We start from the raw sequence: 26,963 nt of genomic DNA, 5'->3' as shown, positions 1-26,963 counted from the left end.
TTGTTTAGTTGAAATTATATGAAATTTGGTTGCATTTTTTGCATAACATGTAGTTTAGTTTACTTTAGTTTTTGTGTTTTGAAGGTTTTCAACCTGATTAACCAGCCAGACAAAAGAATGATGGGAAGAAAATATACTTTAATCTTCGTTGGAAAGAGTTGTCCCATGGGTCCTTTGGGGTACTAGGCCATTTCAAGTTGGGCCAGAGCTGAACACGCTCCCTGATGACATCAGGACCGCAGAGAGCCTTCACATCTTCAGACTCTGTGTGCGCGTCAGAGTTTGTGTACCTGGGTATGCTGGTCAAGTAGGTAACAACATTGAGGAAGTCATCTTCTGGCACTTCGCTGAAGCCGGAGAACTCTGGGAAGATGATGATGGGGGCACCATCTGTCCCTCTTCCTCCTGCAACACAAACACCACACAGAGCTCTCTCACTGTCCAGCCTGCTAGAACGGACTCGACTTATGTCTGACAGGATGGGGCCGCTCCCTCCAGCTCTTTGCTGTAAATACATCATGTCACACGTGTTTTATAACACAACCGCTCTCCTCCATTCATCCTGATGCTGGTGACAGTGAGACAGTGGGCAGGGTTGCACAGTTTAGTATAAAGTTCCATTTTCTCTTTCAGAGCTGATAACACAACAATCGAATAGATGATCCCATTGGTACAATCCATTCCCTGTATGTGTAGGAGCTCCTGAAGGCATCAGTTTGATAACTGAGTTGTTTATGTTCACAAATATTGATTCACTTGCCTTGGCCATGCAAATCCCATATCACTAGTCTATCATTCCTTTAGGGGTTGTACCCCATTGAGATGAGTTTATCATTGGAAACCATGTGAACGCTTCTGCTTCCAAGTAATAGACACAAGATGGCAACGTTGAGCTGGAGCTCTTCTGTCACTTGTTTTCTGTGAAGAGAACACTCATTGTACAGTAGATGTCATCTTAACAGTTTTGAAGTGCCTTCTGGTGGCCAAAAGAAACGGTGAGAAATCTTCTCCATGGTCCTTTTCTTTAACTGTGGTCAAGAGATGAATATGCTTGGAGCTGTATCAATAGTGACAGTTCTATGTGATTGACTGCCCACTGTCCCTGCACCTACCCCAAAGGTAATGTAGGTATATCCAGTAAAGGAGAGCTTTTGCATTGCCTGTAATAATAAGAAGGGTTGGTGGCGTTGGTTATTAATTATTTCCCTGTCTTTCCCTTTAAATACATGAGGTCACAACTTGCAGGGGGGGTCCGACTACATACCTGAGAGCGAGGCAAACTGGAGATGCAGCTGCTCTATGATGTCCTCAGCCAGCAGGGGCCTGATCTCCTGCTGCATTATCTCATCTGTAGGGAGAAACACAGACACCGCTGAACCCCAATGACACATCAAATCAAATTGTGCCCCCACTGTCCATCCATACAGCAATTAAAGACACCGACAAGGAAGCTTCACTATGGTTCGCTTCTCTTTTTCTGCACAGAACTTGTTCAATTTGAGAAAGTACTTTTCAGTCATATTTTCACATGATGAAGTGGTTCTGCACGCGTGTGCGTGTGGTGTGTCTGCTACAAAAGATCACACACACCAAAACCCACATCACCTGAGGAGCTCCTATTGCACCACACGACATGCAGAAAGCCAAAGCTGATTTAAAAGTCAAATGTATTGAAGGCTGTTATTCATCACTTATGTGGTGTGACACTTGAGTCAGACGTTACATTAAATTATTACATTACATTATTACATCACATCACATGTCATTTAGCTGACGCTTTTATCCAAAGCGACTTACAATAAGTGCGTTTCAACCATAAGGACACAAATCAGAAGAACAAGAAACAAGAAAGTGCAATTTCATCAAATAAGCCGATGTACAACTTGCTGTAGATAAGAACCATTATAAGTCCAATGTAAGTGCTACAGTTAGTTAGTGTGTTAGTGGAGGTAGACTCTGAAGAGGTGTGTCTTTAGTCTGAAGATGTGAAGGCTCTCTGTGGTCCTGATGTCTTCAGAGACCTCCTTCCACCATTTAGGAGCAGGACAGCAAAGAGTGGAGATCTAGTCGAGTGTTTTGCTCTCAGCTCATGGCTGAGCTCGGTACCTCAAGCTTTTCTTACTGGCTCATGTCACAATCACCAGGGCCTCACCTCTGAGGCACTGGGAGCAAACTCATGCAGTCCACACCAACGTCCTGTTTCCTTCAACATGAATGGAGCAGACAGGGGGACAAACAAACATGCAGTAACCACCTGTGTGTTCTTCATTTGAGGATCTGGTGTCTGGAGTGTGTGTGATGACACAATGTAATGTTGCCTGACCACAAGTCAAGCTGTTTACACACATGTCTGAGAATACAGCGCTGTTTACTCTCTTATAGGAAGTCCTCCCAAAAACAAAACAGCATTGTACTGAAAACAGTGTGTGTGTGTCCCCCTATGTGTGTGATCATTTATTTGAGTTCACTTGGTTGTTGGTTGTTATTTTCTGTCAAAACGTCACCAGCGTGAGTAAAGCAAGCGGAACAACTTGGGAAATGTCTGAAGACGACCTGTAGGAAGCAAGCAAAGCGCTCTCAATGAAAGTCTCCCTCCCTCGTGGTCTGCTCAGGAACGCGGTCCATAAAGGTTACGTCCACCTGATCATTCAACCCTACGGACACTGCAGCCCATAGATACACACACGACTATGCACACAGGTACGATCCACACACACTGTTTTCTCCCCCCTCTCTCTGCTTGCCTCTCCCTCCATGTTTTTCTTTCTCACAAAGACCACAGAGGCTGTCTTCCCTCCCTCTGGATTCTGATTTGCTGCTGACGCAGTTTCTCCACAGCTGGAGCTGGAAAAAGTGACCACAGCAACACACACACTGTTCAGGGCTCTGCTCCAGCTGTGTGTGTGTGAGTGAAACCTGGGAAAGACATCTGTTGGTCTGGGTGTCCATAACAGGCTTTGTGATGATGGTGAAGCAGCTGCAGGGTTGCTGCTGGATGTATTGAGAATTACAGAACACTTGCGCGGTCGCTTCTGCTTCTTTCATATCGATTCGGCCATAAATATGACATATGCAGCTCGACTTGTGGTCAAGCAACATTACATTGTGTCATCATAAACACTCCAGACACCAGATCCTCAAATGAAGAACACACAGGTAGTTACTGCATGTTTGTTTGTCCCCCTGTCTGCTCCATTCATGTTGAAGGAAACAGGACTTGGTGTGGACTGATTCTTTCTTCAATACAACTGGAGGCAGGAGATTCCAGTGGACGGAGGAACTGACAGCAGGAGACCAAGAGTCAGGATGCATGACTCACGAGGACTCAAACGCAGATTCCAAGCAAAAGATAAAGACTTTATTTAAACAATCAGAAATGCCTCAGGAGGCCGCGGACCAGGAACAGCAGCAAACCCAAAACTCACCGACAGAAACAAGACACTCAGACAAGTCAGGAAACTCATTCGGACAACTGAGGTAACCGACAAGAGACAAGGGAAACCACATGGTTTAATAATGATAATAATAATAATGCGTAGGTGTTTGGACGCAGGTGGAAACAATCAGGAACACGGCAGACACACAAGGGATAACACAACAAGGCAGGAAGTGCAGCTAACCCAGGTACAACAAGAGGCAGGAAACTACAAAATAAAACAGGAAGCAAAGCCACACTGTGACAGTCCAGGGTAGCGTTGGAGAAGGGGTGATGGGGTCACAACAGCTTCGTCACACATCAAATGGACCAAAGGGAGTTTTTTCAACTCAACTACACACCTTTATAGTGTATAGTAAGTTTTTCGTCAGTAGGATCTCCACATTGTACCATCATGACTCACACACACACTGACAAGGAGGAAACGTCTCACCTGGTAATAAATGAGTGCATGGTTTCACGTAGGTCCACTGTTTACATGTACCATCTGAATAACACGTTACTTAGGTGTACGGCACGTGAATAGGATGTGTGTGTGTGTGTGTGTGTGTGTGTGTGTGTGTGCGCGCGTGCGTGTGTGTGTATACTGAATGTGTGTGTGCCAGACTGAGATGGAGCTACCACTACCACACGCAGCAGGCTTCCCACACTCACAATGGAGTCTCTACAACATGATGACCAGAAGTGAACGACAGGGCTGAAGATCTTTCTCTGCTCATTGTTAACATACATGTAGACATCTGTGCAGCTCCTCTATCCTAACCTGTTCACCTCCTCCACTCGCCTCACACACCGAGTCCCACGGTGTGTGAGGGAGAGAGCGATAACTCTAAGATGTGCTCGCTTTGTTGAGCAGCTACAACAAAGAGCCCTTCTCTCTCTGAGAATGATTGTGTGCAAGGCTGAGGATTATAAAAGGCCGCTCTCTTTCCTCTCAGTCGACATGTGACCTTTGAGCCTGTAGGACGTGAACATCTCATGATGTTCGGCAGGAGCTGAGCTGACTGTATACACACTCAAACAGACAGACTGAGGCTGGAGCAGGAAGAGTAACGCACACATAGGTGTGATCGCTGCACTTAGTGGCCACCATGTATGCATGTCAGAGCACCAATGCATCACAAGGAACACACACACAGCATGCTGTTTTAAGACTTAAATGTATGTCTGTGTATTTAAATAACTAATTTTTGTTCTTTCATTTGTGTCAAAAGCAAAGTATGCTTATTTTTCTTTTACGTTTTCATTACAATAAATACCAAGCAAGTAAACAAGAAATTGCTCCTGGTTTTCTGTTTGGAGGCACGGCTGCAAGTCAGACAAACTGGAACACGATCTCCCTACATGGTTAAAACCAACAGGACGTATGAATAGGGGACAAAGGGAAAGGCCAAAGAAACAAGTTTTAGCCACAAAATTAGGGCTGAGAGATGTGGCTAAATTCTGGGATATAGATAATTTCATTCCACACCAGTGCGCTAATCCCCATGGGCTCACCACCTGTTTGGGAAACCTAAGGGGTTGGGTGCGCTACTACAGGGTGGCAGTGACAATGGGGGGTCTACTCCACTACATCCTCCAGCATCTGGACTCCCCGGGAACCTACGCCAGGATCCTGGGTGTAGACTTCAGCTCTGCTTTCAACACGATCATCGTGCAAATGGATCACAGACTTCCTGGCCGATAGGAAGCAGCACGTGAAGCTGGGGAAACAAGTCTCAGCCTCCCGGACCATCAGCACCGGTTCCCCCCAAGGCTGCGTTCTTTCCCCTCTGCTCTTCTCCCTGTACACCAACAGCTGCACCTCCAGCCACCAGTCCGTCAAGCTCCTGAAGTTTGCGGATGACACCACCTTCATTGGACTGATCTCTGGTGGGGATGAGTCCGCCTGCAGGTGGGAGTCTGACCACCTGGTGTCGTGGTGCAGCCAGAACAACCTGGAGATCTAAAGACAGTGGAGATGGTTGTTCATTTCAGGAAGAACAGAGCCCCACCCTCCCTCATCACCCTAGGTGACTCCCCCGACACTATTGTGGACTTGTGGACTTCTGTTTCCTGGGCTCCATCATCACCCAGGACCTCAATTGGGAGCTGAACATCAGCTCCATCACTAAGAAGGCTCAGCAGAAGTTGTTCTTCCTGGAGCAGCTGAAGAAATTAAACCTGCCAAAGACGATGATGGTGCACTTCTACACGGCCATCATCGAGTCCATCATCTGCTCCTCCATCACCGTCTGGTACGCTGCAACCACAACCAAGGACAAGGGCAGGCTGCAGAATGTCATCCGCTCTGCAGAGAGGATGATCGGTTGCACCAAACGCAAAGTCCTTGTATGTCTGACATATTATGGCAACAAAAGTTTTCTGAGACGGAATAGAATTGTGAGGCAGATGCTGGCTCTGGGGATGTAGAACGTCACCTCTCTAGGGGGTAAGGAGCCGGAGCTTGTGCGGGGGGTTAAAGTCAGGGTGCTGTCAACTGTCACCATCTGATGGTGAGCTGGCCTCAAGGTCTTAGGTAAGTCAAGGGGCGGTAACCCTTGAACCCCATAGTAGACACCGGTGGTCAGGGAAGGCGTCCAACTGAAGAAGGAAGCCTTCCGGGTTATGATATCCGGTGGGACTCCGGTGGCAGTTGCAGTGTACCGGCAGGGTCGAAGGATGGCAGCCGCTGCCGTGAAGGAGGCAAAGTGCGGGAGGAGTTCGGGGTAACTATGGAGAAGGACTTTCGGTCGGCACCAAAGTGCTTCTGGAAGACCATCCGGAACCTCAGGAGGGAGAAATGTCCGTCCGTCGAGGGGGAAAGACGGACCAGCTCTTTACTCTTTCAAGGATCATGGAGGGGGCCTGGGAACACGCTCATCAAGTCTACATGTGTTTTGTGAACATGGAGAAGGCGTATGGCTGCGTCCCCCAAGAGATAATGTGGGAGTTCCTGCAGGAGTATGGCTCGAGGGGTCCCTACTTGGGATCCAATCCCTATACACCCAAAGCGAGAGCTGTGTTCCGCAGTAAGTCAGAGGCCTTTCCGCTGGGGGTTGGCCTTCGCCAGGGCTTCGCCTTGTCACCAATCCTGTTTGTGGTTTTCATGGGCAGGATATCGAGGTGCAGTCGGTAGGATGAGGGTCTACACTTCATGGGGGGGGTGGTATTCATCGTGGCTTTTGGGAGATGATGTGGTCCTGATGGCATCCTCCGTCTGTGACCTCCAACTCTCACTGGAGTGGTTCGCAGCCGAGTGTGAAGCGGTTGGGATGAGGATTAGCACCTCAAAATCTGAGGCCATGGTTCTCAACAGGAAACCAATGGATTGTCTACTCCGGGTAGGGAATGTGTCCTTACCCCAAGTGAAGGAGTTCAAGTACCTCGGGGTCACGAGTGAAGGGAAGATGAGCCGAAAGGCGGTCAACCTTGTTTTCTACCCTCACCTATGGTCATGAAGGATGAGTCATGACCGAAAGAACTGGGTCACAAGTACAAGCGGCCGAAATGGGTTTCCTCAGGAGAGTGGCTGACAATTCCCTCAGAGATGGTGAGGGTGAGAAGCTCAGCCATTCGGGAGGAGCTCGGAGTAGAGCCGCTGCTCCTTTACATTGAAAGAAGCCAGTTGAGGTGGTTTGGGCATCTGGTAAGTATGCCCCCTGGCCGCCCCCCTAGGGAGGTGTTCCAGGCATGGCCAGCTGGGAAAAGGCCCAGAGGAAGACCCAGGACTAGGTGGAGAGATTATATCTGGCCTGGGAACGCCTTGGGATCCCCCAGTCAGAGCTGGTAGACATGGAAAGGGAAGTTTGCATCTCTTCTACAAGGCCACCAGACATCCAGGTGACCTGAAATCGGACTAAGTATCTCTTTCTTTAAACCAAGCTAGTCTGCTAAATTTGCTGTTGATTCTAGTGTCTTAAGTTAATTTGATTGCTGATTTGCTTTAGTTTTTTGTCGTCTCACGACCAGTTCTCTTTGTTTGAAGTTATCTTGGTTGCTAGTTTGCTCAAGCTCTTTCAGTCTTTTAGTGCCAGTTTGTGTTCTAGATTCTACTATTAAGTTAACTGCCAGTGTGCCCTCCTAACTCTGCTAGGTTTTGACCTGATCTAAGTCTGTTTTGCCTTGTTTTCTGAAGCAAATAAGACTTGTATCCTTAAACTCTCATTTTGTCAAAAGACCACATGGTGTTTGTTCACTGATTAGGGTGTCAAGCTATTGGTGCTTTGCATTTTGAGGAGTTTCTGTCGAGGCCAATCGACCTTTTGTCTCCTAAACGACGGGGGAGCGGCCAGCGCAGCCGCAGCCGACTTCCACTAACGAGGGAGTATTTAACTAGAAATCGTGGGAAGCGTTAGCTTATCCTCGCAGCGCGTAGACGAGCAGAACAAAGACAAGGGAGTCTTTCGTGGCAGTCTTCGGGGCGGCTGAATGCGGCGCCTTCTTCTGCTATTTTTAATAATGTGTTTGACCCCTTCACCCGTGCCTGTTCGAATCTCTTCCCGCAGATACTACAGGCCTCGGGCTAGATCTGCTCTCTATCGTAACCTCTCCTCTCTCTCCTATCCCACCCGCTCCTCACACGTCCAGCACCTCGTCACAGGAGGTCTCTGGAACTGCCAGTCAGCGACTCGCAAGGCTGACTTCATCTCCGGCTTTGCTATCCAGCAGTCACTCGACTTCCTCGCTCTGACCGAGACCTGGATCACACCCGAGAACACATCCACCCCAGCCGCTCTCTCCTCCGCCTTCTCCTTCAGCCACACTCCCAGGCCCACTGGTAGGGGTGGTGGCACAGGTCTACTCATTTCACCCAAATGGAGCTTTTCTCTCTACCCTCTACCACCAGCCACCCCATTGTCCTTTGAATTCCATGCTGTAACAATCACTCACCCGGTACAATTAACCATCATTGTCCTCTACCGTCCACCAGGCTCCTTAGGTCATTTTTTGGAAGAATTGGACATTCTCCTGTCTAATTTCCCCGAAAATGGTCCTCCGGTCATCCTCCTGGGTGACTTCAACATCCAGACAGAGAAGTCATCTGACCTCGTACACCTACTTTCTTCCTTCGCTCTGTCACGCACTCCCTCTCCTCCTACTCACAAAGCCGGCAATCACCTTGACTACATCTTTACTAGAAACTGCTCTACCACTAACCTCTCTGTAACTCCACTTCATGTGTCTGATCACTTCTTCATCTCTTACTCCCTTCCACTCTCTATAACTAACAAACCTCCTTCATTGACTAACTCTATACCGGCTCGTCGCAATATTCGCTCCCTCTCTCCCTCCTCGCTGGCATCCTCTGTTCTATCAGCTCTCCCTTCAACTGACTCCTTCTCACTCTTGCATCCGAACGCTGCTGCAGAGACTCTCCTCTCATCTCTTTCCTCCTCTCTAGACTCTCTCTGCCCTCTTACGACACGACGGACTGGCAAATCCCCTCCGGCTCCGTGGCTGTCTCAACCGGTCCGTGCCATGAGAGCCACCATGCGAGCGTCGGAAAGGAGATGGCGTAAATATAAACGACCTGACGACCTGCTTGAATTTCAATCTCTCCTCTCCTCGTTCTCTGCCTCTATCTCTGCTGCCAAAAGCTCTTTCTACCAGTCCAAAATCAAATCCTCATTCTCTAACCCCAAAAAACTCTTCTCGATCTTCTCCAATCTCCTCGAACCCCCTACCCCTCCTCCCCCCTCCACCCTTCTTCCGGGAGACTTTGTCAACTACTTCACCAAGAAAATAGCTGACATACGCTCCTCCTTCTCAAACCCACCACCTACTTCTCGCGTCCCACCGACCTCACCTCTTTCGCCCTCACTTCCCTCTTTCACCGCCCTCTCTCCTAACCAAATTCTTACCCTAGTAACCTCTGCCCGTCCGACCACCTGCCTTCTTGACCCCATTCCATCACATCTTCTACAATCTATCGCACCTGACCTTCTTCCGTTCCTTACCTTTCTCATCAACAACGCTCTGTTATCTGGCTGTTTTCCCAATTCTCTGAAGGAGGCAAGAGTCAACCCTCTCCTGAAGAAACCCACCCTCAACCCTTCTGAAGAAAACAACTACAGACCGGTCTCTCTTCTTCCCTTCTTGTCCAAAACCCTTGAACGTGCTATCTTTAATCAACTCTCCTCTTATCTCCACTGTAACAACCTCCTTGACCCCCACCAGTCAGGTTTCAAGGCAGGCCACTCTACAGAGACTGCTCTCCTTGCTGTCTCTGAGCAACTCCACACTGCTAGAGCCGCCTCTCTCTCCTCTGTCCTCATCCTTCTGGACCTCTCTGCTGCATTTGACACGGTCAACCACCAGATCCTTATTTCCTCCCTTCAAGAACTCGGTGTCACAGGCTCTGCTCTCTCCCTTCTCTCGTCCTACCTCGATGGCCGCACCTACCGGGTAACCTGGCGAGGATCTGTGTCGGAACCGTGTCCTCTTACTACTGGAGTTCCTCAGGGTTCCGTGCTGGGTCCCCTCCTGTTTTCGCTTTACACCAACTCTCTTGGCGCTGTCATTCGCTCGCATGGCTTCTCTTACCACAGCTATGCCGATGACACCCAACTAATTCTCTCCTTCCCTCGCTCGGACACCCAGGTGGCGGCTCGGATCTCTGCCTGTCTAACTGACATCTCTCAGTGGATGTCCGCCCACCATCTGAAAATCAACCCCGACAAGACTGAACTACTTCTCTTTCCCGGAAAAGATTCGCTTACCCAGGACCTGACAGTCAACTTTGGAAACTCTGTGCTAACGCCCACTTCGACTGCTAAGAACCTCGGCGTCACACTCGACAACCAACTCTCCCTGACTCCCAACATCACTGCGACAACGCGATCCTGTAGATACAAGCTCTACAACATCAGGAGAATACGTCCCCTTCTCACTCAGAAGGCAGCGCAGGTACTGATTCAGGCTCTTGTCATCTCCCGCCTGGACTACTGCAACTCCCTCCTGGCAGGTCTCCCTGCCACCGCCATTCGACCTCTGCAGCTCATTCAGAATGCAGCAGCTCGACTGGTCTTCAACCTTCCGAAATTCTCCCACACTACTCCACTCCTCCGCTCTCTTCACTGGCTACCGGTGGCCGCCCGCATCCAGTTCAAAACACTGGTGCTCACGTACCATGCTGTGAATGGATCGGGTCCAGCTTACATCCAGGACATGGTCAAACCCTACATCCCACCCCGCACTCTCCGCTCTGCATCTGCAAAACTACTCGTCCCTCCCTCACTGAGAGCAAAACACTCGACTAGGTCTCGACTCTTCGCTGTCCTTGCGCCGAAATGGTGGAACGCGCTCTCTGAAGACATCAGGACCGCAGAGAGCCTTCACATCTTCCGCCGCAAACTAAAGACACACCTCTTCAGACTCTACCTCGACTAAAGACTAACAAATTGCAGCACTTAAATTGTACTTGTGACGTCACTCATCTATAGCAAATTGTAAATTCGCTTATTTGAGGAAATTGCACTTTCTTGTTTCTTGTTCTCCTGAGTTTGTACCCTATGGTTGAATGCACTTATTGTAAGTCGCTTTGGATAAAAGCGTCAGCTAAATGACATGTAATGTAATGTAAAAGTTTGGGGTCCCCTGCTGGAGCTGTTGCCCCCGTGACCCACCGGGCCGTCGGTCCGGCCAGATGACTTTGCTATTGTGAGAATTACAGAACGGTCATCACGCATGTGCAGTCGCTTCTGCTTCTCGTATACCGATTCGGCCCTGCCCCCCCGTGCGTCTGGGAAAGTTAAAACAGCGTGTGTAAAAGATGAAAATTTTACTTTTGTCTTGAACATGTGCACTTTCTCACTTCTACATTGCAATAGAAGAACATCGGGCTCTTCACACACATAACGTCCTAACACTCTCGTACACATATTGTGCAGAGCCAGTGCTATTTTTAGGGGGTGGTCTCTCTCTCGAGGTACAAATGGATGGGGGCGTTTCCTATTTGTCCTCAGGAAGAGGGCGTCAGAGTAAGAAGACAATCACAGGATATCTTGTGACGGTCCGCTGATTAACAGGGTTCCCTCCGGCACACACACCCACACACAAATACACACACACGGGTTGTCTCACTACACGCACATGGTTGTCATTAGCCTTCTGGAGTGTGAGAATGTGTGCCCCGGTGTGTACGTGTGTGAAGTCGCCATGAACGTAAGCATGTTCATAACAAACATTAAATCCAGCTCATCCGCAGCAGACGTTCGGTAGAGCAGGCAGGTTGTGTCTGCTGAGTCCAACATGAAATAACTCCATGTGCTGCTGACCAGGGTGACCTTAGACGAGTCACATCGTCTCTGTTCAATTCCTCTTCATGGCCACTGTGGTGATATTTCAGTTCCGTCATCATTTTCGTTCTGAGAAATGCAGCATTGATGCAAAACTACCTGGAAGTCCTCTTCACCTTACCAACAGCTGCCTGCAGCTGCTCTGAAGCTTTGGCCTACTGATGCGTTTGAAATGAAGACTGCCTGCAACTATCTTGGACCCGAAGAGAACCCACACAGACACGGGGAGAACATGCAGACTCACACAGAAAGGCCACTGGGCGGAGTGGAACCAGGACCTTCTTGCTGTGAGGCGCCTAGAAGACTCAAATACAATGCCAGCCAATTTAACATGTTTAACTCATGAAATCTGTGCTAACTTTAATTTAGGACCAATCAATGAGTTCCCATCAACCTCAGCTGTACTTCGGGGTAGTTAGCTTGCTATGCCAAACATGGCCAACTTATTTTCATATTTCTGTCACACGTTGTAGCAGCTCTGTTCAGACTGTGCTATGGTGCTCTGAGATTAGAGCTAATGCTAGCATGCTAACATGCGCGCAATGGCAATGTGATGATGTCTAGCAGTCTCCTGGTTTTGCGGAAAAAACCTTTCTTGACCTTTGGCCTTTGTTTAGAGCTTACCAAGTTTAAACATTTAGACTTACACGTCCTGATGCAAGACAAGGTCTCAGACAAAACATGTAACTATGGCAACCTACCAACCATGTCAGCTTTCCTGTGATCGATAAAACAACAGTAACTCAGCTCTGCCAGTCTGGTCCATGCTTTCTAGCTACTGTTTATTATTGCAACACCTACGCAGAGACAGAGTGACACATCGCTCACAGAAAACTACGCGGAAGACACTGAAGCTCTACACAGTTGGACATGCTGAGGGGCAGCATGAAGCAAGGGATGCAGGGGTGGGTAGACCTACTTGACCCAGCGTCCTGACACACACCCAGGAAGTGGTGGAAAGACTCCATCTCTGCGGTGGAGATCCGCACGGTGGAAAATGCTGCTCCATATCTACCACAGCTTGGACACCGAGACGGGGGAGGGTCTGCCATAGCAAGCTGCCTGGGGCATCCATCTCCAGTCATCACTCAGCCTGACCTCCGTTGCGTGTGTGTTCCTATCTGCAACATCTACCAGCAAGCCTGCTCACTGGCCCTGCAGCAGAGACAGCCGAATCATCCACGTCTCCTCAACCCCCTCTGTGTTATTCACACTCAGACACAGCAACAGTGCTGCAGTGTGTCCCTCTATAGAGCCAGCAAGGTGCCTCCCTGCTCCTGTCCCTGTCTGTCTCTGCGTCATAATCTCTGCGTTAGAAACCAGAGCCTCTTACAGGACATATGTCTGGCTGAGTGACTCTTATAAAGCACCACTACCTGCTGTGAGGGACTGCACACTGACCACACCATACCTGGGCACACATCTTATTTTTAGCCCCAGTGCAACAGGATTACAGTAACCCAATCAACGGAGACTTCATAACTCCTATTTTACAGGGGAATAGATTTCTGCAGGAATCTAATGTAATTACAATAATCAGTCACCAAAAATGCATGACAGGCTATAAACTATGTTAGATATTTATTATTTAGCTGTGCATTCCATATGTCCTTGGATGTTATTTGCTGATGGGCAGGTGTCACTGTGCGTGGTGGCTCCTGTCATCAGTGTGCCAATGGGTTTATATGGATGAATGATGACGTGAAGTGTTGAAGAGCTTTAAATGATCAGAAGAAAAGGAACTAAGTACAGTCCATTTACCATAAAACGATTTGTTTCTAGACCGACCCTCCCTTATCAAACCTCAAACCGCAAATACATTCCTGTCAAGCCCTTCAAGAGTTATGATCAAAAATGACATCATTATTCATGCCTCCCAAGGGTTCATTTTGTTTAACCTCTGGTTCCCTCATACGAACAACTTCCCACTCGACACAGAGCTTCCTTGGGTTCGTGACCCTAGTGAGATCTGTGGTCCATCCATGGGCAGACTTTGACTTCAGGCAAGGTAGACGACTAAAAGAGACCCAAACGCTTATTATCATTGTACCCCTTAATCAATTTGAACATTACTCATGTTCTTTACTTAAGTACAAATGTTGTACTTACACTACATTACACTTTAAAACTCATTAAACTCCACACATTAAACTCCACAATATGCTCCTGATAAGGAAATGTTTCTACCTCTACATGTCTACTTTGATAACTTACGGTACTCATTTCTTTAAACATAATCAAAAAATAAATGATACTGGATAAGAATGGAATGATCCCTTGGTGAAATTCACAAGCCAACAGTAGTACAGTATATAGATACAGATTGTTGTAAAAAATGACAATAAACTTGTGAAGCAATGTACACATTAACTATACAGTATAGTAATTAGTGATTAGAATAGTCAGTCTAGGATAGAAAAATATTGAGCTTGTGACTTTCACTTATAATAGAATCATTTATGTGCTAAAAACAGCTATCAGGACCCCGAGAAACAGAAACAGGAACTACTAGGGGTACATCTGACCCCCACACGGATCCATCAGAAGACTCAACAGCCATCCAGGAACCCACTCGTACCAGGCCCTCATGGTGGACTCCTTCACTGAGAATCCCACCCGCTACACACACCTGTGAAGCTGTAGAAACATCACTTACACATCACTGATCCCATGCTGCTGCTCGAAAACAATCCACGCCAAGAGGAGGGGCCGAGCCGCAGGGACGCCAGCGTCCAGCCCGACGGCCACAGCAACGAAACACACAGGTGACACTTCGGTCCGGTCCTGGTGGCTGTGTGTTCCCTCTGCGCGCTGCGGGACGAGCCCTCCTCTTTAGTGTGCAGCAGAGAGAGAGGGAGGGAGGGAGAGGGAGGGAGAGAGAGAGAGAGAGAGAGAGAGAGGAATGTGCATGTTTTGGTCAGAGCGGGTCTGAACCACCTCTTGTGAGGGGATCTTTGCTTACCACCGTTTACACAAATATCCTCAACAACCCCCCCATCAGGCAGGGGACTCCCCCCTCACCCTGTTTACTCCCACCTTTATGTCTCCTCCATCTGAAAGGCCCTTTATTGCTTTTCCTTTTCTCCACCTTCTTCGTCCACGAGCCCTTTGTTTCCTTCCTTTTTTGGGATATTTCTCCAGCTTCTTGGAAACAGCCCTGTTTCCTTTTTTCTCCATGAGTCCCTTTATACTTTGTCAGCACTTGCCATGTAGTGGAAACAGCACAACTGTCACGGTGTGGTTTCACTTCCTGTTGTATTTTGTAGTTTTCTGCCACTCGTGTCCCCGGGTAACTTCACTTCCTGCCTTGTCCCGTCGTCCCCTGTGATCGTCTAATAGTTTCCACCTGTGTCCAATCACCTGCACCTCCCTTGTGTATTTAAGCCATGTGTCTCCTGTGTCACTTGTCGCGTCATTGTCTTTCGCCACGCATGTCTTTCGTCTTGGATCGCCGTAGTCTCTTGCCTGTGTGCGTTTGCCCCGGTTCCTGTGTTTTTTGACCCTTGTGACTATTAAAGTCTTTTGTTTCCCGCAAGTCTGCGTCTGAGTCCTGCATTCCACCTCCAACCCTGACAGAATGACGCGACCAAGAAAGGACTCAGCAGAGTTTTTTCCCTTGGACGAGTTCAGGGGAACCCGTCTGGCAATGGGGGGTCCACGGAGTCTCCAGCGGGCTGCCCGTAGTGGGGGAACGGTCCTCCCGGGGGTTCCAGCTGGGTACTTGTACTACTCCGTCTCCCCATCTGGAGCCCTCAGTAGGCATCTGGGTCACCATCCGCCGCCCACCACATGGTCCCCTAAGGAGGAGGCCATTTCGTGGTCGTCCGGCGGCGATTCTCACTGGGAGCGGGTAATGGACCTTGCGGTCCGACTCCAGGCCACCTATGCTCCCCACGCTCGGCCGCAGCGCACAATGTCCAGCGCTGGGCCGCAGCGACGTCCCGACCCCGCTCGGTCGCAGCGCACAATGTCCAGCGCTGGGCCGCAGCGACGTTCCGACCCCGCTCGGTCGCAGCGCAAGATGTCCCGCGCTGGGCCGCAGCAGATTCCCGTCCCGGCCTCCCGACCCAAGCCCACGACCCCCGAGCCAGTGCCACGATCCATGTCCCCGACCCCCGAGCCAGCGCCACGATCCATGCCCCCGGTACCAGCACCACGTTCCATGCCCCCGACCCGACCAGTTCCGGCGCCACGTTCCATGCCCCCGACCCGACCAGTTCCGGCGCCACGTTCCATGCCCCCGACCCGACCAGTACCGGCCCCACGTTCCATGCCCCCGAACCGACCAGTACCGGCCCCACGTTCCATGCCCCCGAACCGACCAGTACCGGCCCCACGTTCCATGACCCCGACTCGGCCAGTCCCCGCTCCGAGACTCTCAGCCCCGACCCCGACGCGGCCAGTCCCCGCTCCGAGACTCTCAGCCCTGACCCCGACGCGGCCAGTCCCCGCTCCGAGACTCTCAGCCCCGACCCCGACGCCCCCGGTCCCCGCTCCGAGACTCATTGCCCCGACGCCCCCGGTCCCCGCTCCGAGACTCATGGCCCCGACGCCCCCGGTCCCCGCTCCGAGACTCAGACTCCCTCCCTCCCATCCCATGGTCCTCTCCCACCCTCCCGTTGGTGATTTGGGGGCCGTCTGGGATCCGGCCCTTGAGGGGGGGGCTGTGGGGTGGGTTATGGGGGGGGCTGAGCCGCCGCCGACTGCGGAGGTGTTCCGTGTCCCCGAGCTGGAGCCGACTACGGAGGTGTTCCGTGTCCCCGAGCTGGAGCCGACTACGGAGGTGTTCCCTGTCCCCGAGCCGACGCCGACAACCGCGGAGGTTTCCAGTGTCCCCGAGCCGGAGCCGACTACCCCGGACGTTTCCAGTGTCCCCGAGCCGGAGCCGACTACCCCGGACGTTTCCAGTGTCCCCGAGCCGGAGCCGACTACCCCGGACGTTTCCAGTGTCCCCGAGCCGGAGCCGACTACCCCGGACGTTTCCAGTGTCCCCGAGCCGGAGCCGACTACCCCGGACGTTTCCAGTGTCCCCGAGCCGGAGCCGACTACCCCGGACGTTTCCAGTGTCCCCGAGCCGGAGCCGACTACCCCGGACGTTTCCAGTGTCCCCGAGCCGGAGCCGACTACCCCGGACGTTTCCAGTGTCCCCGAGCCGGAGCCGACGACTGCGGAGGTGTTCCGTGTCCCCGAGCCGACGACTGCGGAGGTGTTCCGTGTCCCCGAGCCGACGACTGCGGAGGTGTTCCGTGTCCCGGAGCCGACGACTGCGGAGGTGTTCCGTGTCCCCGAGCCGCCGACGACTGCGGAGGTGTTCCGTGTCCCCGAACCCGAGCCGCCGCCGACCCCCCCGGAGGTTTCCCGTGTCCCCGAGCCTGCCATGCCAGAGACGTTCCGGAGCTGGCCAAATGACCGTCCGCCGGGCCGACCACCGGAGGCTCCCCGGCAGTGTGCCTATCCGCCAGGCCGACCCCCAGAGGTTCCCCGGTCGCCTGGCCGCCCGCCGGGCCGCCCGCCAGAGTTTCCCGGGTGGTCCGACCAACGTCTCGGGTTTCCCTCCCCCCCACCCCTTGTTTTGCTCTAGTGTGAGCCGCCTGGAAGTCGGCCCTTGAGGGGGGGGTACTGTCACGGTGTGGTTTCACTTCCTGTTGTATTTTGTAGTTTTCTGCCACTCGTGTCCCCGGGTAACTTCACTTCCTGCCTTGTCCCGTCGTCCCCTGTGATCGTCTAATAGTTTCCACCTGTGTCCAATCACCTGCACCTCCCTTGTGTATTTAAGCCATGTGTCTCCTGTGTCACTTGTCGCGTCATTGTCTTTCGCCACGCATGTCTTTCGTCTTGGATCGCCGTAGTCTCTTGCCTGTGTGCGTTTGCCCCGGTTCCTGTGTTTTTTGACCCTTGTGACTATTAAAGTCTTTTGTTTCCCGCAAGTCTGCGTCTGAGTCCTGCATTCCACCTCCAACCCTGACACACAACAGCAGTGTCTGCTTAAAGGCCTCGGCCACATGTGTGCACCAGAGGCGGACGAGCACAATCCTTTCACTGTAGCCACATGATGGAAGGGAAAAGCCGTGAAGAGAAGCAAGACCAGGTCCTGGTCTAGTGCAGGCCGACCCTTGGTGCCACATAGCAGCCACGTCACAGGCATAATAAATAGTATTATAATGTCAAGTCCAGGACGTTTGGGGGACGCTTCACCCCAGAATTGAAAATAGATGTCCTTCCTCTTACCTCTTAGTGGTATCTATTGGTCTACGTAGTTTGGGTGTGAGTTGTAGTGTTGTTATCAGCCTTGTCTCCAATATAATGGAACATGATACCTCACAGCTGGTGTTGCTTCAAATCTTACCTGGATGTAAGCTAGACCCCATCCATTCACAGCATGGTACGTGAGCACCATGTTTAGAACTGGATGAGCCACCGGTACCAGTGAAGAGAGTGGAGGAGTGAGGGAGAACTTCGGAAGGTTAAAGACCAGTGGAGCTGCTGCATTGTGGATGAGCTGCAGAGGTGGAATGGTGGTAGCAGGAGACCTGCAGGAGAGAGTTACAGTAGTCCAGGCGGGAGATGACAAGAGCCTGAATCAGTACCTGCGCTGCCTCCTGAGTGAGAAGAGGACGTGTTTTCCTGATGTTGTAGAGCGTGTATCTACAGGATCGTGTTGTCAGTGATGTTGGGAGTCAGGGAGAGTCGGCTGTCAAGTGTGACGCCCAGGTTCCTAGCAGTTAAAGTGGGCGTTAGCACAGAGTTGCCGAAGATGACCCTGGGTCGGAGAATCTTTTCCTGGAAAGAGAAGTAGTTCAGTCTTGTCGGGGTTGATTTTCAGATGGTGGGCGGATCCACTGAGAGATGTCAGTCAGACAGGCAGAGATCCGTGTGAGGGAAGGAGAGAATTAGTTGGGTGTCATCGGCATAGCTGTGGTAGGAGAAGCCATGTGAAAGAGAGTTGTTGTAGAGCGAGAAGAGAAGGGGACCCAGGACGGAACCCTGAGGAACTCCAGTAGTAAGAGGACAAGGTTCCGACACAGATCCTCTCCAGGTTAGCCGGTAGGTGCGGTCGTCGAGGTAGGACGAGAGAAGAGAGAGAGCAGAGCCTGAGACACCAAGTTCCTGAAGGGAGGAAATAAGGATCTGGTGGTTGACTGTGTTAAATGCAGCAGAGAGGTCCAGAAGGACGAGGACAGAGGACAGAGAGGAGCTCTAGCAGTGTGGAGTTGCTCTGAGACAGCAAGGAGAGCAGTCTCTGTGGAATGGCCTTGAAGCCTAACTGGTGGGGGTCAAGGAGGTATTTATGGCGAAGATAGGAGGAGAGTTGGTTAAAGATTACGCGTTAGAATTCTATATTTTGCTTTACCTTGTCACGATGTTCTGTATTGGAACATTTTTGATTTTGAAACCTGTGAGCATGCGGCATATTTGTAGCCACTATGGTTTTATGAATTGGTGGTCAGACGCTAACTAGAATTCATATCACAACTATCTTCTAATCAAGTTAAGATGAATGTTCTTTTCCTGGACCTACGTGGTTCTGCTGCCTAAAGCTAACTTAATTTATTTCCATAGTCATGGGTTTTGTGGAGTGTCAGAGTCTAAATATTAGATTTTAAGTATATAGGCATTATTATTGATTTTTTTAAAACAGGTAAAACATGTGACAATGGTTTTGAAAGCACAACAGTAAAATGTATTCACATTCTACATAAAGAAGCCTTGAAAACCATCAAGTCACTATCAGTGCAATATTCTCAGCAAGCATATCCTGACTTGGGAGAACCTCATTAAATTCCCTGATGTGTGTCTGTTTTTTTAAGTTCTACTTGGAACGGCACCGCCTCCACTTACTGATTTTATTAAACGAAACAGTCAAAGCAGCAGACTTACTAGATCTGCTTCACGAGGGGATTGTGTTATTTCACACAGATTAAGCACCTGTAGCACATCTGCATTGTCACTCGTGGAATACTCTGACATCACACATACTGGCATACAAGACCTTCAAATACAACCTCACGGTTTGGCTTGTTGCCAATCAGGTTTGCATGCATCGTTGGGCTTGTTTGTGTTACCTGCTTGATTCACCTGTATGTGCATTTGTCTTGCTCAGCAGACGGCAATGAGCCTCTCTGGCTCACTTACAGTACACCTGTTGATTAGTGTGCATTGTGCCTGCAAAATAAATGACTAAATAAATAAATTAAGTTTAGGTGCACTGACTACGCTGTGTTAACACACTGATGTGTCATGTGATACATGCATGTTTTTCTGTCCCTCTCCCCAACTCCATAACTATCATGTTTTACCTCTAGAAGCCGTAATCCGTCGTGGTTGTTGTTGTGTGTGTGTGTGTGTGTGTGAGACCACATTCACAGCAGGTTGGAAGGAGCACATCCTCACTGAAACGTTTCCATCTGCATATGTGGAGCCACATCATAGAGCTCTGGTGAGCACCCTGTTTGGCATGATCCATGACCGAGGGCTCACTTCCCAGCTTCTTCCTGCAGGGTGACCTAAGGAGCTACAGTCTCCATCCCTCGCTGCATGTGTCAACATCTGAGCTGAGGCCTGCTAGTTACAAATAGAACTTCCATAAGTCACAGGTCTGAATGGCTTTGTTGTTCAAGGAAGGCGCCATGCAGGGGGAAGATTCACACATGCACACAAAGGTAACGAGGTTTGTAGGATCAGCGCAGGCCTCGCCCGCCTCCACCAATAAAACACAAGTAAGCGTCCTCACTGACTTCCTGTCTGCCAGTAGTCTGTGACGTTTCATGTGCTACTACCTTCACATCATTGACGAGCGCTGCAGCCGTTCTTACGGTACCTCTGATGCTTATGGGTTACGGACTATGTTTTCATGCACATTGGCTTATCACATTATTTGAGCGCAGTATTCAGGTGTCCTGCAGCAGGGCACCTGAATCTGTTGCTGCAGGGCGCTTCTCGAGAACCTGTTTCTGCTGGAATCTGCACCATTTGCACTAATGGTAAGCGTTAAGAATGACTATGAAGAAACACTCTTGTCACCATTGTTTACTGATGTAGGGGAACATAGAGGCTCAACTTTGCAATTGAGAATTCTTCATGGTAATTTACTATGACTTTGGACAAATGTCCCCCAGACAGCAGGACGCAGAGCTTTTGTTGAGGATTGTTTCAGCGAACCACGTTTGCTTCTTGTTCAGTTTCCTAAAGCAATGCAACATAAAGTGAAGCAGGAATTCCTACTGTAAGAGGATCAACGGCTTATTTGAAGGAAACACTAAATGGCCAGCTGTAATTAGGGTCATACTTTCTTAACTAGTTCCCATAGAAAATAATCTCATCATTCGTAGGGTAAACTACTGCTCCGGTGTCTCGTGGGGAAGGCATGGGGAGCGTGCTACTGAAAGCTGGGTTCTAAATGGGATTGTCCATGGAGAACACTGGGTGCTGAGGCCCATACGTGTCATGTGAATAGCAGGTACCAGCAGTGTGTAGTCTGATTCAGCTTGTACAACTTGAGAATACATACTGTCCACAGGAAGTGTCCACCTCTGCACACACCCAGTGTATTAAACCTGCAGTCCGTCCACACCAAGTGGGCTCGCTTGACCTCGGCCCACTTCATCTGCTCAGGATGCTCTGAAAATCTGTGCAATGAGAGAATGAGGGCAGACTGAAGCCATTCTGTCTCGGCCCGGAGGACCAGTCCCATTGTTGTGAGCAGCGCTGCTCAGCTGGCCTCAGTCCAGCTGACAGAATGAAAGACAAACGCTTTCCGAAGGATATGGTGACCCACGCTCCTCCACCGCCCCCGTTCCAGAGGCAGGAAGAGGAAGCAGAGAGAATGCAGCTCTGACGTCATGGGTGGGGGGCTCGTCCTCTGGGTATTACCACCAACCCCCAGCAGCTATTGGAGCGGAGCACCTGAGGTTACAGTCGACGCTGATGCACCGGCTCAACCAAGAGGACCGGCGCCGTTTTAAACACATTCTAAATTGAAAACATCTGAATAAAAGCTCCAAACCAATTTGGTTTTGTTTTACGCAAAATGACAACATTTAAAATGACAACAACAAAGAAAACCAAGACACAACCAAAGTACGTGGCCCGGATACAAACTACAGCCTCCTTGTGGATTTGGATCCCCCACACGGACGTCTGTGGACTCATTGCAAAAGCAAATAATCCGTGACAAAAAAAACTTAGTTTATGATGCAGTTTTGTTATATGTGAATATTCTGTCGGTCCCTAAGTATATTTACCAAGTCCTTATGTGAATGCATGGGTCAACTACAATGCCACATACACCTGCCACCAACTCACTGACTTCCAATGACGGTGAAGCTCTGTGACACCACAGACCTTAAGGCTGCCGCATGTTCCTGCGTCTTTACGTCGTGTCGACGCACTGGTTTCACTTCCTGGTTGGAAAGTCCTGCGTGTGTTGCAGAGCGATTCACCTCCAGAACAACAGGTGGAGTCACGTGTTTTGTTGAAGACGACCGAGAGAGTCACGTCTTTGTGTGTGGAAGTCGTTGGTTGCTTTATTTATTGATCATAGACTTTATTGCCCCGTGCATCCACACTGCTGCTTTTCATCAAGGACACATTTGTCCCGTATTTTCCTTCTTCCCACAAAAGCTCTTCAATCTGATCCGTTCTCTCGTAAACATTCTTTCTTTTAATAATGGCCGTATTGTGCTGTGAAAACGGAGATGTGAGACTCCGTAAAGGACGTAGTCAGCGGACCAATCACAGCCTGCTGCTGCAGGAGGCTGCGTCGCTTTAGACGCTAGTCTAGAGAAATGGGTCGACGCACACGAGGAGGTGTGAAAAGACACGCAAGGGACACGCAGGGGACTCTTGCTTCCGCGTGTCCTTGTGTCTCTCTGAAAAGGCAGAAGCATGAACTAGGCTTCAGTGTGTCGTCTGAACAAAATGAGCAGCCATCACGCAGACAGGGACAGACCCGTCTGCTGCCTCGACAACAGGACATCAGCTAGACATGATTATCATCGCTTACATTATTCTCCGTTCTCCTCCATTTAGTTAGTTTAATTAGTTTAATATGTTCTCTCATGTAACCCGAGGCACCTTAACGGAATCCAAGCAAAGTGCCATTTGCTTGTCATTTCAGTAAAGGACTGAAGTTCTCAACAGGGTTGGTCCACTTACACTGTAACACAACAAGTGCCTTTCAAATTCATCTCACTGTCTGACCCTGTGAAACCTTTTTCCTTAAAATGGCCTTCATGTGCCCTACTCATCTTAGAATGGATCAATATAATTTTGCCTCAAATTTAGAAGAATTAATTAAAAGTGAAAGTATTTTCTTTTGGATTTATTCTAGCAACCCTTCTAGATCTCCATTTTGAAATCAAGCTAAATTAGCAGCCTCCAGTAGAAGGTTCAGTCAGCCTTCATTCTTTCATTCATCTTAGGGATGTCTGCCTGGTTCCTCCAAGGTTATTATTATTGAAGGAACAAGGCACTAAAGTTCTCTCGGTGGATGTGAATAACGTGCTAATGACAGCAGGGTCTCCTATGTGATGGACCCAGTGCATGGAGGGGGTCTCCTATGTGATGGACCCAGTGCATGGAGGGGGTCTCCTATGTGATGGACCCAGTGCATGGAGGGGGTCTCCTATGTGACGGACCCAGTGCATGGAGGAGTCTCCTATGTGATGGACCCAATGCATGGAGGGGTCTCCTATGTGACGGACCCAGTGCATGGAGGGGGTCTCCTATGTGAAGGACCCAGTGCATGGAGGGGTCTCCTATGTGATGGACCCAGTGCATGGAGGGGTCTCCTATGTGATGGACCCAGTGCATGGAGGGGGTCTCCTATGTGATGGACCCAGTGCATGGAGGGGTCTCCTATGTGACGGACCCAGTGCATGGAGGGGGTCTCCTATGTGACGGACCCAGTGCATGGAGGGGGTCTCCTATGTGATGGACCCAGTGCATGGAGGGGTCTCCTATGTGACGGACCCAGTGCATGGAGGGGTCTCCTATGTGACGGACCCAGTGCATGGAGGGGTCTCCTATGTGACGGACCCAGTGCATGGAGGGGGTCTCCTATGTGACGGACCCAGTGCATGGAGGAGTCTCCTATGTGACGGACCCAGTGCATGGAGGGGTCTCCTATGTGACGGACCCAGTGCATGGAGGGGGTCTCCTATGTGAAGGACCCAGTGCATGGAGGGGGTCTCCTATGTGACGGACCCAGTGCATGGAGGGGGTCTCCTATGTGATGGACCCAGTGCATGGAGGGGTCTCCTATGTGACGGACCCAGTGCATGGAGGGGGTTTCCTATGTGATGGACCCAGTGCATGGAGGAGTCTCCTATGTGACGGACCCAGTGCATGGAGGGGGTCTCCTATGTGACGGACCCAGTGCATGGAGGAGTCTCCTATGTGACGGACCCAGTGCATGGAGGGGTCTCCTATGTGATGGACCCAGTGCATGGAGGGGGTCTCCTATGTGACGGACCCAGTGCATGGAGGGGTCTCCTATGTGATGGACCCAGTGCATGGAGGGGTCTCCTATGTGATGGACCCAGTGCATGGAGGGGGTCTCCTATGTGATGGACCCAGTGCATGGAGGGGGTCTCCTATGTGACGGACCCAGTGCATGGAGGGGTCTCCTATGTGACGGACCCAGTGCATGGAGGGGGTCTCCTATGTGACGGACCCAGTGCATGGAGGGGTCTCCTATGTGATGGACCCAGTGCATGGAGGGGTCTCCTATGTGACGGACCCAGTGCATGGAGGAGTCTCCCTGCATCATGTGTAGAGTAATTCTATACTTCCAGTAAAGACACAGAGACGTATTATCCTCTCCCCTTCGTGGTTGCCCTGGGAAACAAACACAGCAACATTGGGCATTATGTGTTACAGGGTGACCTTTTGCTCTGTAACACACCCTCCTTTGATAAAACCACCAGTTCAGACTGACAAGGCTTTAAGGGAGCTTTAAGCAACAACAGTAGGACTGTGTGAGCAGCTGACATGCTTCAGTGGGACCAGGGGGCATTTTACATTTATGAATTATGCACGAGGGGACAAGGGTATATGACACATCCTGGCGCTGTGGTGATGTCATCACCCACCAGCAGTGTGTAGGTGCGGATGTGCAGAGGTGAGGGTGTGGGTGTCCTCTTACCAACACTGAAGCCTAGTTTATGCTTCTGCGTTTTCAGAGAGACGCAAGGACACACGGACGCAAGAGTCCCCTGCGTGTCCCTTGCGTGTCTTTTCACACCTCCTTGCGTGTGTCGACCCATTTTTCTAGACAAGCGTCTAAAGCGACGCAGCCTCCTGCAGCACCAGGCTGTGATTGGTCCGCTGACTACGTCCTTTACGGAGTCTCGCGTCTCCGTTTTCACAGCACAATATGGCCGTTATTAAAAGGAAGAATGTTTACGAGAGAACGGATCAGATTGAAGAGCTTTTGAGGGAAGAAATGCGTAAATCTGACAAGTTTTGTTCATAACTCAGTGATTGTTGAAGGTGTTCATCCCCTGTTCACAGAGATCCTGGATAAACATTGTCAGTTTGTTTTCTGCTGCTGTTGTCTTTCTTTATTTTGTGTAATTACTTTATGTCACATGCGTACAGGGATGTGACCTCTGGGCATACATCATTTGGGAGCTGCTGCAGAGCAACCCAAGGTCCGTTCCAACCTCGCGATTGACGGACACCCGGCTTCTGATGTAAAATCATAAAAAAGGCATGAGCTGGCGGGTTGGAATTGTCCTCTACAAATGCACCTGCTGCCGGTCAACAAAGGCAGGGAGATGACTGATGAGTGGATGCGTCAAGGCGTCTGGTTAGACAATGATGGGAGCAGAGCCCCTCGCTCAGCGAGCGGCTCAGTTTCCATGGTTACCACCCCGCCCTCGCCGCCCTAGCGGTGCAATGCAGGAAGCGCAGTAATGGAAGATGCTGCGTGACATTCTGCAGCGTGGCACATTAACCCACTTCCCAACCCAGAGGGGGAGAGGACCAGGAAGTGGAGCAGGCAAAAGGACGATGGGAGACAAGCGAGACGAGAGAGAGGCAGACAGAGAGGACAGAGGGGACGGATGGGAGGAATGGCGTGGAGGGGAGGGAAACATTATTATGAGACAAGAAAAATAAAAAAAAGAGCAAAGGAGATGCAGGTGAAGGGAGAAGAAGTAAATAGCATCTATTAAATATTGATCTTGTAGATCTTGTAAAGCCAACCATCAATGGAAACATAAAGTCAACGCACCTTAATCTCACCAACGCGGGGAACGCGCTGACAGACTAAACGCAACCAACCACAGAAAGACTGTTTCATCCTCCTGGTCCTGATGAGAAGACGGATTTCCTTCTCCACACAATTCCAACCATTCTTGGATAACCAGAGAAGCAATGTTCCGATGAAAGCACATCTTCCATCGTGCTCTTCGACGATACAAAGATGCTATAATGAATTATGAGGAGGACTTACCGATATGAGTGATGACACACTGCAGCCTGTGCAGCAGGTCCTGGACCGACATCTCGTCTTCTCTCAGCCAGGCCAGCATCTCAGGGTGTGGGTCGCATCCCCCCGCTCTACGCTGCCTCCCTCTCCTCTGCCACGCCTCTTCTCCTCACCCTTCCTCTCCTCCGATTGCTCCGTATCCAGTTTTCTCCCGTGAGAGGGGGTTGTCCTCCTCTTTTCTCTCCTAGTCCTTTCTTCTTTGAGTTTCCTTCATGTGGAGTCTCTCCTCCACCCAAACGTTGACAGAGGGGACAATGAGGATGCCACTCTTAGCCAAATAGTAACCCTACGGATAACATAATCCAGTTGGGTTATTAAAACGGCATTCGTCAAGCAGAACAAAAGAGACTCTCTCGCCCAAAACTGGGCAGAAAAGCAAGACATTAGTGCAAAGTGTGCCAATTTGTAGGTACATTTGTAACAGAAAGCCCCCCCCCCCCCCCCCCCCCGCCCCTTAATTACAAAACATCTGCCCCCAGACAGTCCTTTTCTACAAAGCAAGAAACACCTCAAATATAATTAAAAAAAAAAAACAATTCAAGATATGCCGAACCTAAAACAATGTCTGGATGCTCCAGCAGTGTGGGAGCCTTTGATTCACTCCAATCCCAGGAAAGCACTGATGCTGCTGGAGGAGAAGCTGAGTCACTGACAGGGAGAACCTGCCTGCAGGGGGGAGGAGGGATGTAGAGGAAGGGGGAGGGTGGGGGTTAATTACTCCATCAGGGAAATCCTGGTGATGGAACAGCTTGGA

General features: G+C 50.2%; 2 protein-coding genes across 15 annotated transcripts in view; one reads left to right on the top strand and one right to left on the bottom strand.

The window, feature by feature from the left end:
- Positions 1–26,877, bottom strand: part of mcf2l2 (MCF.2 cell line derived transforming sequence-like 2) — a 113,773-nt gene extending 86,896 nt beyond the window's left edge. For 7 of the 14 annotated variants that reach the window (XM_040183355.2, XM_078107533.1, XM_078107535.1 and 4 more), the window contains exons 1-3: positions 12,635–13,361; positions 1,265–1,348; positions 291–405 (exon numbers count right to left, since the gene is read on the bottom strand). In XM_040183355.2, coding sequence (XP_040039289.2) covers positions 291–405; positions 1,265–1,348; positions 12,635–12,800 — 365 coding nt within the window. In that variant the 5' untranslated portion in view covers positions 12,801–13,361. Of the gene's footprint in view, positions 1–290; positions 406–1,264; positions 1,349–12,634; positions 13,362–14,371; positions 14,541–26,173; positions 26,496–26,762 lie in introns of those variants that run through there. The other 7 variants (XM_040183357.2, XM_078107532.1, XM_078107534.1 and 4 more) reach the window with 5 other exon arrangements.
- LOC144411354 (uncharacterized) lies at positions 15,286–17,429 on the top strand. The gene is made up of 2 exons (XM_078107541.1): positions 15,286–16,888; positions 17,024–17,429. Exons 1-2 carry the CDS (start codon positions 15,293–15,295, stop codon positions 17,294–17,296), a joined length of 1,869 nt encoding a protein of 622 aa, XP_077963667.1. The 5' UTR covers positions 15,286–15,292; the 3' UTR covers positions 17,297–17,429.
- Positions 26,878–26,963: the final 86 nt, after the last annotated feature.

This window comes from Gasterosteus aculeatus, chromosome 8 (assembly GCF_964276395.1).
Source record: "Gasterosteus aculeatus chromosome 8, fGasAcu3.hap1.1, whole genome shotgun sequence".
In the NCBI taxonomy this organism is placed as follows: Eukaryota; Metazoa; Chordata; class Actinopteri; order Perciformes; family Gasterosteidae; genus Gasterosteus; species Gasterosteus aculeatus.
Note: the sequence above shows the minus strand (reverse complement) of the source record. Positions and strands in the feature narration are given on the sequence as shown.

Coding starts and splice junctions, on each gene's coding strand:
- LOC144411354 (XM_078107541.1), top strand. CDS start 15,293: ATGACGCGACCAAGAAAGGACTCAGCAGAGTTTTTTCCCTTGGACGAG. Junction 16,889..17,023: donor CGGAGCCGACGACTGCGGAG/GTGTTCCGTGTC, acceptor ACGACTGCGGAG/GTGTTCCGTGTCCCCGAACC.